The following is a 24440-nucleotide window of genomic DNA, read 5'->3' on the forward strand; positions in this document are numbered from 1 at the left end:
TAACAAAATTGCCGTTATGGGCCCTGAAATTCCTTAAGGCAGCCCTTCTCCTTCAGCTCTAAAATTAAAGATTTTATGAATTCTTAATAAAGAAAGGATTGTAAAAGATAGATAATACTTGAAATAATCAATATTCCAATCAGCACGTCCAGGAGAAAAAAGGACATTTTTATGTACATACTGAAAATCAGATACTTCATCCACATAAGTATGTTTCAACCCCATTCACAGAACTGATTGGCAGAAAAAGCAATAGGTTTTCTTCTGTTAGTCAGTCAAGATATTAAGGTGAGCAGGCCTTTTTGTCTTATATCTTTGAGGTCCACAAAGTTCATTTACATGAAGCGCTCCTCTTTCCTATGTTTACTATATGATGGCTCATCATCTAATCCAAAAATACCACTATTTATATAGGTCCTGTACTGCTCAGCAGCAGCCAGGAGTAGATCAGGATGTCAGGTTCTGCCAGTCTAGCCCAAACCTGGCCAGGAAACTCCGGCGGTGACTGATGGGTGCTAATGACCTAACACAGCTGCTGAAGTTTGTCCCCGTAATCCCAAGCAGCAGAGAAGAGTGGACAGTACTCTGTGTACTAACATTGCTCATTAACCATTAGTAATATCCTCAATTGTTCATTCTATCTGAGAAAAATGGTTGATAGCAGCAGGATGTGACTATACAGCAGACAAACAAGCTGTTATATGGAGCCACAGGGTGGATGAGGACAGGGCTTTAGGACAGCACAGTCTCTGTGTATCATTACATTCCAAAGCAGTAAGAATGGGACGTATCCACTGAATCACATCCAAGTGTGACAGGTGCGTTCCGTGGTAATAACGCAACACGAAGTGTAAAGGATACTGTGCCCACCCACACAACATTGTATTCCAAGCGAGAAATGTCCTCTCATAATCAGATCAACAACACAGAGGACCGGGGAGACACATCCTGCACCTCTTCTCTAGAAAACCTGCATAAACATGGTGAAATAAAGGTAAGAGAGCAGAGGATCAATGGATAAGAGGAGAAATCTATGGGAGAGGTGGCTCTGTTTCCTAGCTTTAAGCAAATTTCCTTTAAATGTATCTACTACTAGTTTCTGTGCATATGTATTTGTACATATAGTTAAAGATAGATATAGATAGACAGGATAGATAGATAAACTGTGGATAATGGATGAGGGATACAGAAAAATAAAAAGATAAATAACAATGTATAGCTGTGCAGTTATGCAAAGTAGGTATATTTATGGGATCGATAGATGGATAACTGTGATATAGAGATGATTAAACTGTGGCATAAATGTGTACTGATAGATCATTGCATAACTAAGAATACTACTATCCGTAAGTTCGATGCACAAGATCATGAGCCAAATATTGCTGGTATTTATTGTTGTATGCTGACAGCTATGTTGTTAACCATAGCAGTGTAGAGTAGAGGGGGAACACGATGATCTGAAAGTGTTACAACTTTGCAGATGTTGGATGTGAATAGTAATTTCCCCTATTTGCAGCTCTTGCCATGTAATAATGAATAATAAAGGCATCTTGTAATATCAGATGGCATGTTGCCCTTTCCAATGCTACAAACCTGCGATACTTGGGACCTGGACTCAATTGAGACCCCATAGCAGTACTCCTACGTTATTTTTCTTGTACCTAACTTAGGGTTCTAAGTACAGAATAACTTTTTAATTTAAAAACTCTAATGCAAATGATGAGATGGTGTCATTGTTTTTGCCCTTTTCAATTAGGAAACCCCTCTACCATTCCTGACATTTCCTTGGTGTCATATTTGAAGTTTCAGGGAGTCCCATCTCTTGGCTCTGTTTCTGACTGATGCAATTGATGCCAAGTCTAAGGAGGAATGTCTGGATAAATGCCAATGTAAAGAAGGTGAAAATCCTGATGTTCTAAACTTAGGCTCAGAATATGGTTATGTCTGTGTTTTTGGCATTCCACAAGGATGATGGCTGCTTAAGTAAACACTGTGTAGACAAGCTGACTGCAAGGGCATAAGGCATGAGGTACTGCACTGACTTGGGGAAAAAACAAGAAGTCTACTATTGTGCGTGTGTTTTTTTACATGGTAGAACTGGATACTATGAGAAATAGTTTCTCTTTTTAATGGACTTCTTTTCCCTTGGATCTCCCACCCAATCAGTGGCAGGCAAAATAGAAAAAGAAGATTATGACTAGCATTTGACAGCTATTCCATTCTCTATGATACAAAGATACAGCTGTCAACTTACTGGCACATGTTGTTTGGTGATTGTTTGGATTATGGGAATGCTGCACTTATCAATCATATTGGGCTCCTTGGTTCCTCCCAGGGGAGCCACTGACATTCTGCATTCTCTGCCATTATCTTGGTATTTTCCCATGGCAACCATCTTAGAATCTTACACCTAAATGATATAATTTAAATAAAAAATGTACCATATACAACCCTTAAACAATACATGTTCTTTCAGACAGCATCTTGTTTTCTTCTGTGACATCTCCGCATAATACCACAATTACAAGACAATCACTAGGACTGCTACAAACTATAGAGGGTCTCCAGAGATCTGCTGAGCAACAGGCAAAGAGAGCCAAAAGCTCTGATGGAAACTAAAGTTCTAGAACCGAGTCCAGACCCTGGACCATCAGGGGCTACACCTGCACCTTGCCTTGATTCCTCTTCAATTACTAAGAAAGATGATGGGGAAATCAGTGATCAAAAGAATGTACCCTTCAATAAAGAAGAAAACAGGTAAGATATGGACATTACATTGCAAGATTTTTAGAGGTGAACAAAAAATGCATTAGAAAAATTATGTCTAACAGTCTGAAATCTAGAGTGGAGGATTATATATAAGTATAATGATGATGTTGTATCTCCCACTAGTCACTGTTGGCAGAAATATTCTAGTAGGTTTTGATTTGCAATTCCAAAGGAAATGGGCCTAAGAAATCACTTAGAACACAACATAATTGTCAGCAAAACCCTTTAAGGCCAAGGCCCTTTTTCCTTTTTGCGTTTTCTCCCCCCCCCCCCCCCCCCTTCAAAGATCTATAACTTTTTTAGTTTTCCATGTAAAGAGCTGTGTGAGGGCTTGTTTTCTGTGTAACAAATTGCAATTCATTTAATATTCCATGCCGTGTACTGGGAAGCGGGAAAAAATTTGCGCCATTTGCACCATTTTCTTGTGGGCTTGGATTTTACGGCAATCACTGTGCACCTCAAATGACATGCCTACTTCATTCTTTGGCTTCATGTGATCACGGGGATACCAAATTTATATAGGTTTTCTAATGTTTTCATACATTTACAAAAATGAAAAACCTCCTGTACAAAAATAAGTTCTTAATTTTTCTTCTGGCGCTAATAACTTTTTCATACTTCGGTGTACGGAGCTGTGGGTGCTGTCATTTTTTCAATGCTGCCATTTCAAGGACTGTAGGGCCTTTTTATTGAATTTTTTTATATTTTTCAAAATGGCAAAATAGTGTCATTTTCGACTTTGGGCGCTATTTTCCGTTATGGCATTAAATACCGGGAATAACCACTATTATATTGTGATATATTGGACATTTTGGGACGCGTCAATACCTAATATGTTTATGATTTTTACTGTTTATTTATATTTATATGAGTTCTAGGGAAAGGGGGTGAATTTTTAGGTTTTTTTAAAATAAAATTTGAAAAAAACAACAATTTTAATTTTTTTAACTATTTTTAGGCCCCCCTAGGATACTTTAGGTACCCTAGGTTGTCTGATTAATCCTACCATATACTGCCATATTACTGTATGGCAGCATATGGGGATTTTTCTCATCATTCATTACACTGTGCAAATCACACATTGTAATGAATGGGTTAAAACCAATCGCCGCCCCCTGATGACCTCACAGGTAGTGGCGATCAAATCCAAGATGGTGGCGCCCACGCGCCGCCCGGATTTAAATGCCTCAGGCAGTATTTAAGCTGTATTTACATGGATTACACCCAAAATCTTTGCCAGCACCAACTGCGGGTGTTACCGGTGGGTGTTTGCTGCAATATGCAGCAAATGCCCACCTTGTATTCAGCGGGCTCACTAGCTTACTTAACTGTTTACAGGCAGTTTCGGGATAGTCTAATTTCTTCAGAAAAGAGAAATACTATCTTGGAATATGAAGATTTAAATATCCTGTCCTTATCTGTCTAATGTGGATTTTAGATAAACTTCATTTTTTCTTCTATAGTATATTACTAAGTTTACTATTATACTATTATCACCTACACTGAAATAGCTTCAATGGATCAATTACACTTTAAGTGGAAGGTCTACCTGCTTGTCCGCTAAGGCAATGAAAAATGGGCAGTAAGGTTTTTACACTTTCTATCATGGTAGTCTCTGGTGGTTGTGGCTGTCCATGCATGCTTGAACTTGTAGTTTTGTAAAAGCTTTAGGATCACATGTAGGAGACTGCTGCACTCACAATTAAAGTCTTCTCTGATAGGTCAGACATTCAAATAAGCAGCAATGACGGTTCTTCTGGAAAGGATGATGAGTGTCCAGCGGATGCCCTTAAGTTAAAATCTAATCTTAAGTTGGCAACAGTGAACAATACAGGACCCAGTAGACCATCTCTGGAATTGAGGGCTGGTGACCTGTCATTGCCAAGTCCAGGATTTAAATTTGGCATTCCACTAAGTCCTGCAGCGATGGAGAGAGACCTACAGAGCCCAGTGATCATTATTGGACAGGATGTCTTCCAAATAATAGGTGAGGAATTTAAAATGCATACTTGAAAGGAGACTTTTGCTTTGGTTAGTGTGAATATCCATGATTTTAATGGAAATTGTATAATAGTTCAATGTACTACAGGCAGTAGTGGATTATAATATAGTAGTTTGGCTGGGGCCCAGGGCCCAAGCCCTCTAGGGGCCCATGCCACTCAACCCACCCACCAAATTGTATACTCAGAAGGACCTTAATCCATGAAATCCTTGTATACTTGTTCCTGTTCTCAATACACATGCACTGAAAACACAAAGAGGTCCTCCAAAATTCCTGAAACTGCAGAAAAGCAAGTACCACGGATGTAACCTCCATTCCCTAAGAAACTTCATTCTGGTACCATATGTAGGAAGTGAATTCCCCTGACTACAAGAGAACTGAGAACCTTTTGCAGATTCCCCTACAGTAAACTGCTAAACACTGGTGTCCCTACTTCAATACACAATTTTCAGGATCAAATCTTGTCTAAATAATGTGTAATAATTATACATTATTTAACCTGCAGGAGGGCTTGTTTTCTGCATAACAAATTGTACTTGCTAGGGACAGTTTTTATTATTTCATGTCATGTACTGGGAAACAGGAAAAAATGTTAAACTCCAAATGGCACCTCCCCTTTATTCTTTGGGTTGGAACAATCACAGGAGTACCAAATGTATTTAGGCTTCCATTTTGGGGACTTTTCAACCTTTTGAAAACCTGATTGTCAAAAGACAAACTATACTCTTATTTAACAACTACAGTGACTCGAATGCAGTGCTATATACAATTTTTTTTTATCAATAAACTAAAGGTGAATTAAAAGATTTAGTAGCTATCTGTATAGTGTAATGTCAATCATAGAGTTATCAGTGAGTTATCAGAGTTATCAGTGAGTCAAAAATTGAACAGAGTATCCTTAACCAGCAACTGGCTTAAAGAGGTTGTCCGAGATTAAAAATAGATCTTGAGGTTGGCTTGGGGCGGCTGGACAAAAAAATAAAGCTGTACTTACCTGTTCCAGTGCTCCCAATATCTCAAGTTGCCATGCACCTTTTCATTTACAGGGGCATGATACCTAGGCTCCGACATTGTCCGGGCACCTGGCACACCCACCCCTCACTAGCAGTACTCACATAATGAAACACTCGTAAGTAAATAAAGCAGAGGACCAATAAGGCATAAAATACATACTGCCCAAAATCAATTATACATACACCAAAACAGCTTTAAAAATTGTGCAAGTGAACCAGAGGGGCTCCAAACTCAGGCTCACTTGCATAATTTTTAAAGCCTTTTTAAAAAACAAAAACCAAAGAAACAAGGGCATAGGAATCTAAAAGAAGAGTGGATTCTGCCAGAGGAAAGCACATCAGCATGAGGGTACACAAAGTATTCAGACCTCCCTTTTCACTCTTTGTTTCAATTGCAGTCAAAGCCAGGTCGGCAAGGTTGAGGAAGTGTTGTGGTCGTCCCAAACTTCTGCCATTTAAGGATTATAGAGGCCACTGTGCTATTAGGAAACTTGAGTGCTGCAGAAATTCTTTTGTAACCCCAGGCCACATCTGTGCCTTGCCCCAATTGTGACTCTGAGCTCCTTGGGCAGCTCCTTAGACCACATAATTGTCATGTGCTCTGACATGTACTTTGAGCTGTGAGGTCTTATATAGACAGGTGTGTGTATCTCTCAATCAAGTCCAATCAGTTTAATTTAACACAACTGTCCTCCAATCAAAGAGTAGAACCATTTCATGAGGATCAGAAGGCAGTGCAGTGATGGGTGTTTTCATGTATCTGAAAAGGACACATGGAGGAGAAGTTTGCCAAAGGTGGGGGGGGGGGGGGTAACTGCTCCATTCTAGTCACAGTGCACATGGCATTGAAAGGTACTATATAACATATCTCTTTTTCTGTAAAACCTATATTTTTTTTATACAAAAACTCTTTGGCAGTGTTTGTACTATGCTCTGTGGGGACTGGGGGAGTGCTAAAGTGGGTCTCCTGGTGACAGGTTCCCTTTAAGAACACCCGACTTACAGACGACCCCTAGTTACAAACAGACCTCTGGATTTTGGTAATTTACTTTACTTTAGCCCTAGGCTACAATGATGAGCTGTAAGAGTTTTCAGAGGTGTCTGTAATTAAGCTTTATTGTTAATCCTGGTTATGACATTTTTAAAATTCAATTTTCACAGAGACCAAAAATTTCTGGCTGTAGTTACAATTATAAAATATACATTTCCGACTTACATACTTAATATATATACTTATACATTCAACTTAAGAAAAGACCTACAGAACCTATATTGTATGTAACCCGGGGATTGCCTGTAGTGTTAAAATGAAATGTAAGTAGTGTTATAATAAAATGAAATGTAAGTAGTGTTAATATAAACTGGTTGTCTGGATATAATTTTGTCTTGTGGACAAAAAATTATAAACATACCTGATATGTTGAATAGCAGTTTATACGGACGTGACATCAATACATCAAATGTCAATTAAGTGACAATAACTCGTGAAGTTTAGTGACAGTGTCCATAGTGTCTTTTATAGAATGAAGGTAATTTGGTTATGAAGGGAGCAAGTAGTAGCTGCTTAACGTAAATGCTAATCCCCTGTGTAAGATTATCATTCCCAGACACATTTGGGTGACCCGGTATAAGGGATAATTTGTTTGTGCACTTTAGGAAGTACGTAAAAGGTTTCCAATGTGGGTGATGTGGTTCCAATTCATCTTCTGTAATTAGATTCTCTTGTATGACCTTTTGTAATGTGTTCTTTAATTCACAAAGAAACTTATTGGTAGGAGCTCTGTCCAAAATGATGTACGTACCCTTATCATTTAGTATACGTAAGACCGTATCAATATAGTCTTTTCTATCTATATCCACAATATTCCCGATTTAAATACTAGTTCTAAAGTAAAACAAAGGTCATTTACCGCTCGCGTGGGGAAATGCTATTAGACATATTATTTAAACAAATGGGTAATTTCTTTAGATCTTAACTAAAGATTTAAATGTTAGTATATTGAGAAAAGGAGGAGTGAATTTTGACCTTGGTATAAAAGAAGAAAAAGGAGGATCAGGGGTAACAGCACTACAGCATCTCAATCTCTAGTACGTTCAGATTCCAAATGGCATTTGCGTTTCTAGTTTGTTGTCACTCATATTTTTGTTGGGATTAAATTACATTTTGTTCAGAGCGAACGTCTGTGCAAATAAGTTAATGTCCTTTATCCAATTAAAGATATAAAAGTATGGTGTTGGGTTAAAGGAAAGGCCCCTCTTCAGTGGAGCTGTTTGTTCTGCAGCAAATGTATATAAGGGTAAACTGAAAATTTGTAATTCATCCTCTGTTGTAATATCCTGAGTCTCTTATCTCTGATGTAGACCCCATGTCATAGGCCATTCCAGAAGTGGAGTCTTTCCTAAAAAAAAAAATTAAAAAAGTACCGGTGGATGTGGTCCCCTTTATTTGTAGAGTGCTAGTAACAAATTAATTAAGATTCAATTTTACCAAGGTAGTTGTAGTTTGTATTGGTTCTGCAACCTGCTGCAATTGTGTGGAGGCAGGCTATGAGTTTGTACCAATATGTTACGGTACATTGCTGTAAGGGGTACATGTTGGTGTCGTCACAAGGTTGTTAGTATTTAGGTTGTTTAGGCTTTGTACATTTAGGCGGTAAGTTTAAGTCATCTGTACAACCTTTTGATCATTTTATATTAAAATTTTTATGTGTTGCAAAATGCTGGAAAAGTAGTAATATGAATATTTGGGCACTATTTTCCATTTTTATTCCTTGTTTATTTTTTATTATTTTTATATCAATTCTAGCGAAGGTTGGGCTATTTGAAGTCTTCGCATTTTTATACATTTTTTCCCCCTATTTTTCCTACTGTACGTATTAAAGTGTATGGAAGTTTTGCCTCTGGCACACACTTAGAGATCCAACTAAATTATAAAAGTCTCCAATGACCTACTGTCTGCCAAGACAAAAAAAACACTACTCTATTCTCCTCTATCTTGATCTATCCTCTGCTTTTGACTCAGTTGACCATTCTCTCCTGCTGCAAACACTTTGTTCCCTTGGTATCACATATTTGGCCCTTTCATGGATCTCCTCATATCTCTTAAACCGGACATTCAGTGTCTATCACTCTTTAACCAGACCCCTCTTTGTTGGTGTCCCTCAAGGCTCTGTCCTTGGACTCTTCTCCATTTACACCTTTGGCCTACGGCAGCTCATTAAGTCCCACGGCTTTCAATACCACTCCTATGTGGATTACACACAGATCTATATTTTTGGCCCAGATATCTCCTCTCTTCTAGCCAAAATTCCAGAGTGTCTATCAGCCATATCCAACTTTTTCTCATCCCGTTTTCTAAAACACATTATGGACAAAACAGAGCTATTGATCTCTTCTCCTCCTCCCTCTCACTAGGCCTAACAGTCACAATCCATGATTCTATACTCTCACCAGTCCACAAAGTCTGCTGACTTGGACTCATCTTTACTATGCCTTATCCTTTAAGCCTCAAATCCAGTACTTTACTACAATCTGCCGCTTCCATCTCAAGAACATCTCTCACATACAATCCTTCCTCAACCCAGAGTCTACAAAATTGCTAGTTCGTGCCCTTATCATCTCCTGCTTGGACTACTGCAATATTCTTCTTTGTACTCTCCAAGCTAACTCTCTAATGCCCTTCCAATCTATGCTTAAATCTGCTACCTGGATAATCTGTCTCTTTGCTTCTCCTCTGCCTCTCCCCCCTCTGCCTGTTTCTCCGCTGGTTACCCATTGTACAACTCAGTTTAAAATAATGCAGCTAACACCCGCTGTGTATGGAGTAGGTTCAGCCCATGAGCACCATGCATCCCTTATCGACATGTGATGTACAGTTACATCACATTTCAGGGTTTAATGATATTAGAATTGTGTTTCTTGGTGCCCCAGTTCAGATATGGCTGTTTGAAATCTGCCCCCCTCAAACCTATCACCTGAAGGCATGGACTAGGAGCTGACAGATGCAATCCGCTGCATGACGCTGCATGAACAAGAGGAGCTCATTCAGGGAATACACCATTATTATAGGCAATAGAAATTCACAATTGATTTCAGGTTTCGGGGAGTTATGATGCTGTGGAAGAAAATAAAGATATGATTATATTCAAAGAAATTCTGATTTGTTTGTTCAAGAATACATATGGATTTTTATCCATGAGAAAAAAAAAAATCAAGACATCCCCTTAAAATAAGCCTTAAGCCATTTTTCTGAGCAAAAAAACAATATAAGACCCTATCTTATTTACAGAGAAACACAGTATTCAGTGGCCAGATCATACATGTGGTACTTAGGAAGGGTCAGGTAAAATGGTGGAGGCTTGCTACACCTCACGGGAATGCAAGTCTATTTTTTACCCCATGACAAATGGCCAATATAAATATATGTTATTATTTCATTGATACTCACTGCACAAGCCCTCTCCATACAGGACACATGTCTGTGACCCCATGACTCCCATTGTACTCAAGGGTTAGGGAAAATGGATCAGACTAGAACATGCTCTACCTTTTAACAGAGCTTTTCTAAAGGAATTTCATGTTATTTATTTATTTGTTAATTTAATCTATTTGTTTTTTTGACAGATGATTGCCCTCCACCTCCAGCTCCCTTCCCCCACCGCATGGTAACTCTCCGTACCGCAGATGTCACTGACATGTATGACTTGAACATGGATGATATCCTTGGAGGGTGAGATAGTTTATACAGGTATAACACATGTAGGAAAACAAAGGCAACTCTTTCCAAGTTAAGTCTGGCTTTGGGAGCAATTTGAGGAGATTTAAAGAATTTACATTTACAGTTTTATGCATAACTACAGGATAACGTGTTCAAAGAGTGTGTAAAAAACTTCAAGGTAGAGAACTCTAAAATTTTCATTGTATACTTCAAAATATTGTGATTTTGTGCAAAGGACTTGCTGCACCCTGGTGTGTGCCATAATGCATTGCCTAGCAGGCTTTATCTCAATGGGGCAATACAGCTCTGCCACTGAAGTGTGTTATATTTAATAAGACAAATTTAGCCTATGTGATGAGTTGCTTTTGAGACTTTTTGTGCAACTTTTTAGTCCTAAATAATCTATAGAGTGCATTAAAATCAATATTAACCATACTTAAGGAACATGGGCACTTGTGATTTAAGTAACAACTAGAATGTTGTGTAGGGGTCGGTTTGGAGAAGTCCACATGTGCACAGAGAAGTCCAGTGGCCTTCAACTTGTGGCTAAAGTGTTGAAAGTTCAGAGTGAGCGAGATCGGGTAAGTATGAGAATTTATCTGCTCTCTAACATCCAGCATTATTTTCAAATCACTGGGGCACATGTATCATAGTTTTTCGGCTGCCACTTTTTCAAGTTTCCTGAGATTGCCTACTTAATCATTGCAATGTATCTCAAGTTTTCCCCCCTTGTGATACATGTAATGAGCTGCCTGTTTAGTCTCACTTTTGAGACTTTTTTGTGGTGTGCAACTTTTTAGTCCTAAATAATAGCTTCCAATAGTAATTCTGGGTCTAGCGTGCTAGTCTTGGGACTTAACAAGAATGGGACAATTTCAGAGCCCAAAAGTCTCACAAGTTGCACCAACATCTGGACTACGATATATACGGCAACTGCATTACATCCTTGAGGCACCTATTCTCATAAAAAATGCCCCCAAAAAAGAAAGAGAAAACAAAAGGAGTAGTGCATGTCTTATATCTCCTTCTTTGAGAAGTATTTATACCATGACATCAACCACATTCTTATAATTGTTTTTTACTGCAGCTTCATATTGGATGAATTCTTATATAAGGAAGGGGAAACTCAATATAGCAACAATATAATAATAAGAGCTCATACACACTATGGTATTTGGGAGCTGTGAGCTAGCCTCACTAATTACTGCCAAGCAGCTGCAAACCTATTTCTGCGGCCACTCATTTCCTGTTTGTAGCCTGTTACATACCTTTGTGTGCACGAGGCCTAAGAAGAAGAATACAATTTGCAAAATACAAATTTGACTATTCTCATTTCTTTTTGCTATACTTGGCAGAAATATTGAAAACCCTGATTAACATAAATTGTACTGTAATTTGCTCCAGATAAGCGCGGGGGAACATTTGTAGTGAGTTTATCGTCTTGTAACTTCTGTCCAGTGTCCAGCATCGCGGCTGTACTGAGAAGCATCCCTGATACGACCAATATATACAACATATGTTATTTCTCAGATTACCTTCTGTAATTAAAGGGGTTTTCAGACCATTTGAAAAACTTGACAGGCGGGTTGTGGGCTTTTAAAAAAATAATAAACCTTTACTTATCTCATCTGGCACTCTCCATCTCCCGCACCGCGTTCCTCCGGAGCCGTGCCCCTGTAAAGCTTTATTTTTTTTTAAAAGCCCTTCCCAACCCACCTGCTTAGTTTTTCAAATAGTCAGACAACCTCTTTATTATCTGTAAGCTGCTGCTCTTGTTCTTTCTTCTTCTTTACATCCCTATATTGGAAGATGTCTCTGTATCTTGCAGGAAATGGCGCTGAATGAAGTAAATGTTATGAACCAGTTAGATCACACCAACCTAATCCAGATGTTTGATGCTGTGGACACTCCAACTGAGATTTTCCTGTTCTTGGAATAGTAAGCTGTTAGACGACATAGTGCATTGTTTATAAGTTACACCTGGGGGCCTAGTGAAATTGATTCTGTGGGTCCACCAAATGCTACATAGAAATATCACCTGTACATTCTTAGGTTGCATTCACACACTTGTTGAGCTTGAAACAAATTTTAACTGCTTAACCGCTTAAAGAAGCGACCTGAAAAGGCTTTAATGAGAGGGTCATTTTGTAAGTGTCGGTTAAAGGACCATTACATTTTTTTTTTTTTTTTTTGCAAACTACCATATAATTTTTTGCTGCATTTTTTTGGGACACATAGGGCTAAGTAAAACGCAACAAAAGATTTTTTTTCATTTTTTTTCTAAATTGTATTTTTATTAAGTTTTCAGCAGAACAATACAGAACATCCACAGAGCATGACCATCGTTAAACAATCATACACAAAGTAAGGTTGCATTCAGACGGCCGTTGGGGGACATATATATATATATATATATGGCCGATGTATATATGTTGGATATAAGTCCCCCATAGGCCGGCAATGGGGGCATGGCGCCGTATGGAGCGGTATGGTGCTGCACATGTGTGGCTCCACACCGTACCCGTGGAAAAGATATGACATGTCCTATCTTTCCCCAGAATTCGGCGCCGTGCACCATGTTGGTGCAAAATTTGCATATAATCATCTCTGCAGATAGGAGTGGACCCCTTACCAAGGGGAAAATATGCAAAGAGCCAATAGAAAAGAAAAAATTAAACCATGCAAAAAAATAGAACTGACAAGACAGACGTCGACAGGACTGGGAGTACAGGGGGGAAACTGCTGACTATGGCAATGTTTTTTTAAATTATTTTGGAAAATGAGATGTATTTTTATTAATTTTTATTAATTATTGCATTAAAAAATATGTATTATTGGATTTAATATTTGTACCAGTATGGATAAAATAAGGAAACAAAGATATTTTACCATGTTTTTTTGTGTGCTGGAGGAGTAAATTTCTTCCCTTGGATCATATTCTCCTTTCCTTGTTTTAACTTAAAGGATGAAGGATTGTAAACCAAGCACACTGACATACTGGTATGTGGCCCCTTTAGCAGGATCTTCTCTTATTTTAGCTTATTATTCCCTGGTTTGTACCAAAAAAGGATTTAAAAATTCTTGAAATAAATGTGAGGGGCTCAAGGCTCCATAGGTTTCAATAGCATCTGGAGCCCCTCAGGCTCATCTGCATAATTTGTTAAGCCTTTTATTCTTAAAAACAAGGGCATATGAAGCTTAAAGAAGAGCAGATCCTGCCAGAGGTGGCACACACCAGTATGTCAGTGTGCTTGGTTTACAATCCTTCATCTACAGTAGGTGGTAGATGTCTTTTAGGTAAAATATAATAAACACCATATTCTCCCTTGTCCCCGTTCCCTTACAGCTGTCCCCTTCTCTTTTTGCTCTGTTGCAGTGGTGTGCAGTGACATGCCAGCTGACATGATGACATTAGCACATTGCGCCTGCCAGCCTCTATACACAGCTGCAGCAGTAGAACAGTGATGATGCAGAGAGCTGATGGCTCTTAGCACCATCACCCTATTCAACTCTACCTGTGTCCGGAGGATGCAGATGGAGTTGAAGTGAGGAGAAGGAGCGAAGTCAGGGCATGTGGGGGCGGGGCCAAAAGATGTCAGGCCCACCAGTGTTTTTACCGGTACAATAGCCAGTCCAACCTGGATTTTGCACATATGAAGATAGTTTTTTTTTTTTAATGTGGCATACTTTGTGCCAAAAATGGTCTACATATTGGGGCAGATTTATCAATCTGTTTATGACAGATCTGTCATAAATAGATTTGTAAATGTAACAGTCTCCTCTAAACCATTCCTAAATTCTACTTCTTCCAAATGCCGTCCACACACCCAACCCCGATGTCTAAGGGTAGCATGTCAATTTTTTGTGCTAGGGCTATTGGGTGTAACAGAGCAAAAGCTGCAATTGAGATCTGGCCATGAATGTTGTGGCACTAGATGTAAAAGCTGAAGACCTTGTGGACCACATAAAATGAGGTGACTGGCCGGACTTGGCCCACTGACCGTGTGTGTCTTAGATGCTGAACAATAGCAAACCTCTTAGGTGCCATTTTGTCACATTTTCTCTCTCTCTTTCTTTTATTTGTATTCAATCCATTTTTTCTCTGGCATCATTGAACATTACACCGTTGTGCAGCGTAGGGGGAGGAGAATTATTTATGAGAATCATTGATGACAGCTATCAGCTAATGGAGGTGGATGCCATGGTGTTTGTGCGACAGATTTGTGAGGGAATTTTCTATATGCACCAGATGTATGTTCTACACCTGGATCTGAAGGTATGTTAATTAATTACTATATACAATGCACTTAGAATCCATCAGTGACAGACACTCATGTGCTAACAAACAGTAAAACGAACCCAATGTTATGGTTCTGCATATATACTCCAGGATTGTAGCTGTATTTGGAGCACCCTAGCACACTCATGAGATCTCTTCCCAGTAAGGACAGTTTTCAAGACATGCAGCTGAATAAATAGTAATATCATTTCTTGTGAGAACCGGATTCATTGGTATTCAGTTGTATTACTTATATACAGATTGTATCTTCTATTGTAATCCTGTGCCACCATCTCTTTACATTGGCACCTTGCCTCTGCTGTTGCTGTTGTGTGCGGCAGAGGCCAGCAGACTCTATTATATATGCCTGCCAGCTTCAGAGCAGCACACAACAGCAGCAGGGGAGAGGAGAAAACTCGTGCAGGGGTGTGGGGAAAGGTAAGTATCTGGTTATTATTTTTAAGAAGCAACAAGGAAAGGACTAGGAGGGGTAGCTGCTGGGGGGCAAAAGATAAGGGTTAGCTGCTGGGGGGCTTTCGGACGCCCCTCAGCTTTCGGACACCCCATTTTGTTGATTCCTAAGAGCCCGGGAGCTACAGGCACATGTTCGATCATAGTGTGTGCGCGACCAGTGTGCGACTGACGTCATAGCCTGCCGCAAGTGCAATCAGGCCCATTGCTGCTGAGCACACAATAATTAAGAAGAGGACCTGCATGGGGCATTGGATAAGTAAGTACTAAGTTTATTTTTTTATATACCCAAGTATATGCCGAGTGGGGCTTTTTCAGCCGAAAAAAATTGTGCTGAGAAACTCAGCTTATACTGAGTTTATACTCTAGTATACACAGTAACTGCTGCAAACTGTAATTCAACAAGAAATCAGAACAATCTTTTACAACTATGAGTAAGACTGGAGTATTATGCATCCAGATCTTGAAAGAGCTTTTACCTCCTGGATGTCTTTCCTGCCCTTACAGGGGATCAGTTTTAATCCGAATAATAATTCAGCTTTCACATCCTGTACCCACTGTTATCCCTATCCTAGGCCTGTGTGTCTCTGAAACTGCACAACCTTGCAATTTAGAAACTACCCTTATGATCTGAACCTTTAGTAACCCTGCATCTCTGATTCCCATCTCTGTCAGATTCTAAGTGATATATTCTCTCCCTCCTGTTTATAAAGCCTACTTGAGTGTGAAGGAGTCTGGATATATTAATAGGCACCTATGAGATGCCTAGAATACAAATCCTGGGGGATTAGGTGAAGTGCTCCATCAGTTTGCTTACAGCAGATATGACCTGTGACCTTTGCAAAAAAACTCACAGTAAGTTCTTTCCATGTAACCAAGGACCAAGAGGAGATTTACTGGTTGAGGGGGGTCTGTTTATTGCACATGCAGTCCTGGACAGCTCTTGTTATCAGTGTGCCCTCAAGACTACACAGTAGCTCTGTATATCCAGTGACATATAACACCAGTATTATGGAGCCTTCTGTCCACTGTCTATGAGTCTCTCACGTCCTGGCTCTGGCCCAGAGGATGGGCCCAGCTGCTATTAATGACAGATATCTACAGGGAACAAGGCAGTCGCATGGCCAACTTGGAGCTCCTTGCAGAAAATATGAGGTTATCGCTAAAAGAGTTCATGCAGAACCTTAACCTTTGATGGCAACTACAGTTTGAGTGTCTGGGCCAAGCACGTTCTTGGTCATAAATGGAATGCAACATCTACAGTGAAAACTGATACTTCAAGCGGCAGTGGAAAGGTTGGATTTAAAAGAATGCTTCCTTCTCAGGTTTATTCCAGAAATGCAGTGAAAAATACAACTCAGATAAGTAGGAGAGAGGGGTGGATAAGTCTTCCACTTCACTTGTCACTCAGGGTCTACATTTGTCCAATTTGTATTATCCTTTTTACAGCCAGAAAACATAGTCTGTGTCTCACCCATAAGCCACAAAGTGAAGATCATAGATTTTGGCCTTGCCCGGAGGTAAGTTTTAGACATAGCTCTCTAAAGTTTATATTGGCACAGTATTCAGTCTTCTGTGTAATAAATGACAACTTGCTGTCTAAACAACTTCTCCTGTCCCATAGGTATAAACCGCAAAACAAGCTGAAAGTTTCTTTTGGGACCGCTGAATTTCTGTCACCAGAAGTCATCAACTTTGATCATGTTTCTTTCTCGACAGACATGTGGAGTGTTGGTGTTATCACATACATGATGTAATATTATATGGTGTGACATTTCTATGTACTCTATTGTACATATAGGGGTAGACACTGCATAAGATGTCATTCTGGGGCCGTATTTTAGTAATGATATGCTTGTCTAAGGAGGATTGTAGAATAGAGGGTAATATTACAGTAGCTGTATTCTTTTACACAGGAGCAGTATTATAGTACTGGTGTTACTACAGTTGCCTGCTTGTCTTCTGTACCTTTCTTTGTCAGTAATATATATTTACCCCTGTAGGGTAAGTGGCTTGTCCCCATTTCTGGGTGGTAATGACACAGAGACAATGAACAATGTGTTACTGGGAGATGCAGACTTTGATGAAGAACCTTTTGAGCTGGTATCTGAAGAAGCCAAAGACTTTATATCCAATCTGCTGGTGAAAGAAAAGAAGTAAGAATCTTGATTTTAGATTTTCAGATGACAATCTCCCTGCCTCCATGGTAGATGCAGTCCTCCTCTACCATAGCGCCTCCTCTGCAGCTGCCTGTAGCAGGGGACATAACATTCAACTGCCAAAATTCTCAGGAAGCCTCCTTAAGTCTTTACCATAAATATGCTATGATGTGGACTTTAGGGACCAAGATCGCATGCCATAAATCTACGAAGGGTGATTGGGAACCAGTTAAAGTAGTAAGAAAGGCGAAAGCTAAAAACGGGGTAGTTTCCTGCATATCTAGCTGGGCATGCATTTACTTCTGACCCTGATTTTGCCACTTCCTGTGATATAACTTCCAAAGTCATGGCTCCGAACAAATAGTTACATCCTCTGTGATGCAAAGGGTCTGTGAATGGTAATAGAGGTGTGATCCATCTTTCACACAAGCAGCTGCCATAATTCAGTTCTGTGGCAGAATGTGCTCAACCTGCAAACAGGGGGCTTAGGGTGGAGAAAGACCATCTCCTGCTGGTAAAATGGGACACAAAAAAGAAAGTAAGGTGGGGGCTTGGAGTGTTGTAGTGCTTATTATATATAAGGGTGAACTAGATGGGAAGTCACAAAAGGAAACATTGTGTATTAGAAGAGTTATATTAATTTTTGCATTTTACAGGCCAAAAACCACAGGCTGTGTGCTGTTGTTTGTGGCTTGTAGGACATTGGCAAGTGAGCGCTGCTCACCCTGCTGGTATCCAAAAAAAGTGACCGGCAGTGCCATAAATACGGACCGTCCCTATAATTTGCTTTGCGGCTGACTGGCACATGCGGTGGCACGTTGCATACACCGTCCCTCACCTCACATGAATGTGCACAATAGACTTCTAAGGGGTTGTGAATTAGCCTCTGTTTGTGTGGCTAGCTCATGGCCCCCAAATATATTTGTGTGTATGAGGCGTAACATTATTTTACGTTTCTTCTCAGTGGGCGTATGAGTGCGGCTCAGTGTCTCAGGCACCCATGGCTTAATGATCTTGCCAGGAAGGCAAAACTCTGCAACCGTCTCCTAAAATCTCAGATGGAGCTAAGAAAATATATGATGAGGAGGCGATGGAAGGTTTGTATTTTATTGCTATAATTATTTTTTAAGCCTCATTGCTCATGGAGACAAAGGAACAAAACCTATTGGGGCAGATTTACTTATCCGGTCCTGTCGTGATCCAGCGGCGCGTTCTCCGATGAGGATTCAGGTCTTCCAGCGATTCACTAAGGTCGTGTGCATGATGTCCACCAGGTGTCGCTGCTGTGCCAAGTTCCCCCCTTGTTCACCTGGTTCTTCTCGGTGCATGTAAGTGCTTGATTTTGCAACACTTTTAGTTTTTTTAAATTCCGCGTTTTTTTCCGAATCCGTCAGGTTTTCCACTGGTCACGCCCCCCAATTTCTGTCACGTGAAAGCCGTCGCGATTGCGCCGAAATCCAAAACAGAAAAAGTTGGGAAACCCGACAAAAGTGCGGCCGCGGAGCCCTTAGTAAATGAGCCCCATTGGGTTGAATTTAGCTCTTAAAAGGAAATTTATCATCAATATCAAGCATGATAAACCAGGGACACTTACTCTTAGAACCATGCGGCTGTGACTTTATAATTGTTTATTTTACATTACCTGGCTCCCTGCAAGCGGCATGTGGGGCAGGGGGCAGCTGGGCCTGTGTGCCTCCTCATATATTCTTCTCCTCCTCCACACCACCGCCTGCTCAAGGCACATGACGGGAAGTGGGGAGTGGTGAGGGAGTTGGATGAGTGTGGAGGAGAGGAGGCTGACACAGGCTGCAGCTGTCCCCTCTCTATCGACTCACCACACACTGCTGGCAGGGAGCCAGATAATATAAAATAAATATTATAAAGTATTGAAATGTTTCAGAATGCTGACAAAGGCATTTTTAAAATCAGCTATGCCTACGCTATTTTACCAGCTAAAACTGACATTCACAGGCTGCTACAATGTGCAGGAGAACTTCTCTCCTCCCACTATGTGAGATTACAGAAGGCAGAGGGAGAAGAGGAAGCAGGGAAAGGATAAGACAGGCCATCAGGCTGGTGATGGAGGGGCTCTGGTGATGGGGGGGGACATGATTAGAGCAACTTTGTGCTGGAGCTTCACAGCTGCTCAAGCTCTTCAACATAATTTTAAAAGTTGATTTATTTTTAAATAAAAGGAGACCATGGATAACAAATATAAGAAAATGACCACAGCTGCGGTCATGAGTAAGTGTTCCTGGTTTATAGTCCCTGATTTTGCTGGTAGATTTCCTTTCGTAAAGGTGCATAAACAGCATAACCTTGTTAATCAAATTTGCCACCAGTCATTGATTTATTTTCACTCTTATAGCAGAAGATGCTAAACTAAATTAAATGTCTACCTTAAAGGGGTTTGCCCACAAAAGAAAATTCTCAAATCTCAATCCCCTAGTGATGTTTAAACAATAAAGATCATTTTTAACTACTTACTTTACAATTTTACTTAGTTTTATTGCTGTTTTAGTTTTGATCACTCATTGATGGTCAGTGTAAGATTCGGAGTTGGGGGTGGGGACTCCAACCAGACACATTATGATCGATCTTGTTCTGTGAGCTGACAATGTGGTTAGATGATCAGGGTACAAGGTTTATATACACTTTCATTTATCTTCTGAACTTTGTACTAGTATCTGACACAGAAAGAGAGATGAGACAGGTACAAAAAGAAAGTTTAGACCAGGGTTCCCCAAACTACGGCCCGCGGACCGTTTCGATCCGGCCCCCAACGCTTGCCGCGCCAGCGCCGGGCCCCCGCGGCCTTCGACAGTCGGACAGGAGACTCCGTCCGTCCGGACAGGAAGCTCCTGCCCGTCACTGTATACTGCTCGATGTCCGGAAACGGCAGCTCCAGCACTATTACTGGAGCGATGTGGCGGGAATACAACTCCGGCGCACATCGCTCTTTGAACTTGGATGCGCGGCCGCACCATGACGTCATCACGCGGCCGCGCAACCTTTCCTGCCCGGACGCAACAAAAAATTAGAAGACGCGCCCCGGGAGACTTAGGTGAGTACAGGGTTTTTATTTTTTTATTAAAAAGGGCAGTAAAAAGATTGTGGTGGCCGGGGGCCAATAGTTAGTTATGAGGGGCAGTATAGAAAATAATTAATGGTGATGGGCAGTATAGGAAATAATTAATGGTGAGGGGCAGTATAGGAAATAATTAATGGTGAGGGGCAGTATAGAAATAATTAATGGTGATGGGCAGTATAGGAAATAATTAATGGTGATGGGCAGTATAGGAAATAATTAATTATGAGGGGAGACATAGGAAATAATTAATTATGAGGGGAGACATAGGAAATAATTAATTATGAGGGGAGACAGGAAATAATTAATTATGAGGGGCAGTATAGGAAATAATTAATTATAAGGGGCAGCTTAGGAAATAATTATGAGGGGCTGTATAAGAAATAATTAATTATAAGGGGCAGCTTAGGAAATAATTATTAGGGGCAGTACAGGCAGTCCCCTACTTAAGAACACTCGACTTACATACGACCCCTAGTTACAAACGGACCACTGGATATTGGTAATTTATTGTACTTTAGTCCTAGGCTATAATAAACAGCTGTAGCAGTTATCACAGGTGTCTGTAATGAAGCTTTATTGTTAATCCTGGTTCTAATGACAATCCAACATTTTTAAAATCCAATTGTCACAGAGACCAAAAAAGTTCTGGCTGGGATTACAATGATAAAATATACAGTTACGACTTACATACAAATTCAATTTAAGAACAAACCTACAGACCCTATCTTGTATGTAACCCGGGGACTGCCTGTATAGGAAATAATTAATTATTAGGGGCAGTATAGGAAATAATTAACGGTGGGGGGGGGGGGGCAGCATAGGAAATAATTAATTACGAGGGGCAGTATAGGAAATAATTAATGGTAGGGGCAGCATAGGAAATAATTAATTATGAGGGGCAGTCTAGTAATTAATGGGGGGGAGGCATATTCAATAATTAATGGAGAGGGGTCCCAGTATATTTTATAATTAATTGTCCCAATGAACTCATTAATTGGGCCAATATTTAAAATAGTTCTTAAGGGGGTGCAGTATATTAAATAATTAATTGAGGGGGGTGCCAGTGTATTATGGATGCGGTCACATGTAGAGGCAGAGAAAACCTTATATCCACAGCATCAGGCAAGATGGCTCCTGGCCCTAAGCCAGAAGATCCAGGGTCAGAAACCAGGGGCAACTGATATTGTGTACACTAGGACTGATAGGTAGGAATTATATCTGTGAAATGCTGTATTTTTGTTAACAACAGTGAATTAGAGAATTTGAATAACAAGACTTGTCATCTAGATTTCCAGGATTTTTTCAAAATGCTTTGTTCTATAGATATTAGCTACACACGAAAAACAATACACATGTAGTTAGACATATTTCAGCATATTTGCAAGATCCATGATTCACTGAGTTTGTGAGAAAGATGGTTTCTTATGACAAAATCATGTATAGCCTTTTTTTCCATTCCCAACAGAAGAATGTATTCGCTGTAACTGCAGCAAACAGGTTTCTGAAGATTGGAAGCTCGGGATGTTTGACCTCATTGGCTGAATGAGGACCTGAAGGAAAACTAAAGGAAGCCAAGCCATAATTATACAGCCATAATGATTGACCACTCACCTTTTGAGCCTCCGTTGGGTGGACTTGCTTTAATGAATATTGTAGGAGATACATTTTATCTAGGTGGAAGATTATTATTATCCAGCTGCATTGTCTCAGTGGCCCTCTATAGATGCCCTCTTGCTGGGCCTGATCTTACTATGCTGGATAGTATACCTGGATAAATAGGTTTTTGCTTTGGCACAAGTGTAAAACACACACTACCTACACATCCTTATGCTATGATGTCATACATAAAACATTAATTTGCATTGAAAGTTAAAGTTATAGCACAGACAAACTTGTCATTTTGCATCTTTTTGGGCCTGCACTGTTAAAACATAGTGACATTTAATGACTTACTAAGCATGTGAAATCTTTCTTCTGTGATTTTATTACTGTACATTTAACATGTGGTATCATGGAGATCTGCACTGCCTGCTGATGGAGTTGCTGCTTGCTCATGTTTGAGGGAAGCCTGTGGACCCCATACATTAGGGTCAAGATGTGATGGTGGTAGCCACTACTGTATTACTCCCATGGACCATTTGTATCTTTTATACCATGCAATGGTCTGTAAGAGTAAACAATGACTTTTTGGAGTTTGTTTCCAATGGATAATTGTTGTTTCTATCCAGGCCCGTGTACTTCAGAAAACTATACGGGTAGAGTAACCCACCACATTTATGCACATGATTTCCTCTGAATCCTAATTTTCATGTAAATAATCCAATTTCATGTAGCTGTTATAAAGAGGTATATGGTTTACAGCAATTTAATTTGCACGTTGTTTGTTATACCCATTAGAAGAGCTAGATAGGTCGATCATATAATTCACAATTTTTCTGAAAACTGCTCTGATATATCTGGATTTGCTGCTGCAGGATATGCATTGTCACATTTGGTTGAAGCAATATGCTAAAACATCGATATACTGGGTATTCCTGATGTAGGGTGTGGAAATGTTGAAATGACATAGGATTCTTTGTAAGCCCTGGTATCATGTATCACTGCTATTTTGTTCTTTTTCATTTTTTTGTGTGATCTTTAAGTTTGAGACTTTTTCGGTGCAGAATCAAGCAGTGTACCAAAGTTAGCTGCCTCAAGGATGTAACGCAGTTGCCATATTTATCTTTGTAGCCCAGATGTTTGTGGAACTTTTGCGGTCTGAAATTATCCAATTCTCTCACCTAATAAGTCCCAAAATAGAGCATGCTAGTTCCAGACTTACTTTCGCAGCTACTATTTGGGACTAAAAAGTCGCACACCAAAACGAAAAGTCGCAAAAGTGAGACTAAACAGGCAACTCATCACATGAGGAAAAACTTCAGGTCAACTTCAGGAACCTTGAAAGAGTGGCAGCCCATTAGGAAAATTGTATAATGAATTGCGGTAATGGCCCTCCAGCTATATGCTAGGACTTCCACATCTGTTGAGGGACCACTACATCCTACAAGGTTTTTTTCCCCATGTAAATATGGAATGTGTGTTGCAAGAATTAGTAGATGAAACTTAAATGCAAAATGACTGTGAAGAATGACTGTAATAAATAAGATCTATACCAATGTATGTGGCATCACTATAGGACAAAAAATTGTATTGCAAAAATAAATAAATAAAAATGTACACGTTAATTTTAATGTATCCCAAGACTGGTAGTTACAAAACAAAATTTCTGTGGAAAGTGACAACGCATAATGAGACTGAAGAAGAATACACCATGGTTCTGATAGGCTCAAGTTATATTACATACAAATACAATGCTTTGCATACCACTTGTCATTTTCCTCATTTTTAAATATTGCAGCCCAAGGCGTAGATGTATTTTGTTGACATTTCATGTGATTTGCAACACAGAGTAGAGGACGCCATTAGGGGGGAGGGTCTACTGTGACTCCTGCTAGAAGAAGCCTCGGATTCACAGAAACCACCATTTCTGGTGTTATGGCAGAGCAATGCACAAGAGAGAGGACACCTAGAGGAGTAACATATTCTGATATGTGGCCCCTGCTGGCTGTACTCTTTTACACACTCCTGTCCTGTTGCTCTCTCTTTGCCCTCACCTAGCATTTTACTGCTCAGAATAGTTCAGCCTCTGGTCTCCTCCCTGTCACAGGAGTCTCCACCCCCACAGCATGTGCCTAGGTAGAAGTAAGCTCTATTTTAGGGACATCTACCACAAAGATGAAGGACTGTTACCCAATCACACTGACATACTGGTGTATGCCCCCTCTGGCAGGATTCACTATGCTTTTAGCATCTTATGCCCTGGTTTTTACAAAAATAGGCTTTTAAAATTATGCAAATCAGCCTGAGGGGCTCCAGGCTCCACACATGTTAATTGAGCCT

At 40.0% G+C, this 24440-nt stretch overlaps 1 protein-coding gene across 3 annotated transcripts; it reads left to right on the plus strand.

Moving 5' to 3' along the window:
* The first annotated feature begins 825 nt into the window (after positions 1–825).
* MYLK2 (myosin light chain kinase 2) lies at positions 826–23731 on the plus strand. Of its 3 annotated transcripts, XM_072110770.1 has the most exons (13): positions 838–994; positions 1757–1898; positions 2477–2757; positions 4491–4756; positions 10408–10513; positions 10989–11082; positions 12330–12439; positions 14636–14777; positions 16701–16771; positions 16876–17004; positions 17255–17407; positions 18375–18507; positions 21967–23731. In XM_072110770.1, the coding sequence occupies exons 3-13, from the start codon at positions 2609–2611 to the stop codon at positions 22045–22047; spliced, it is 1434 nt and encodes a 477-aa protein (XP_071966871.1). In that variant the 5' UTR covers positions 838–994; positions 1757–1898; positions 2477–2608; the 3' UTR covers positions 22048–23731. The 3 variants fall into 3 exon arrangements, with proteins under 3 accessions (XP_071966872.1, XP_071966870.1, XP_071966871.1); XM_072110771.1 differs by lacking the exon at positions 1757–1898 and having other exon boundaries at positions 826–994; positions 4478–4756; XM_072110769.1 differs by lacking the exon at positions 1757–1898 and having other exon boundaries at positions 836–994.
* Positions 23732–24440: the final 709 nt, after the last annotated feature.

The sequence above is a fragment of the Engystomops pustulosus genome, chromosome 6 (assembly GCF_040894005.1).
Source record: "Engystomops pustulosus chromosome 6, aEngPut4.maternal, whole genome shotgun sequence".
NCBI classification, from domain to species: domain Eukaryota; kingdom Metazoa; phylum Chordata; class Amphibia; order Anura; family Leptodactylidae; genus Engystomops; species Engystomops pustulosus.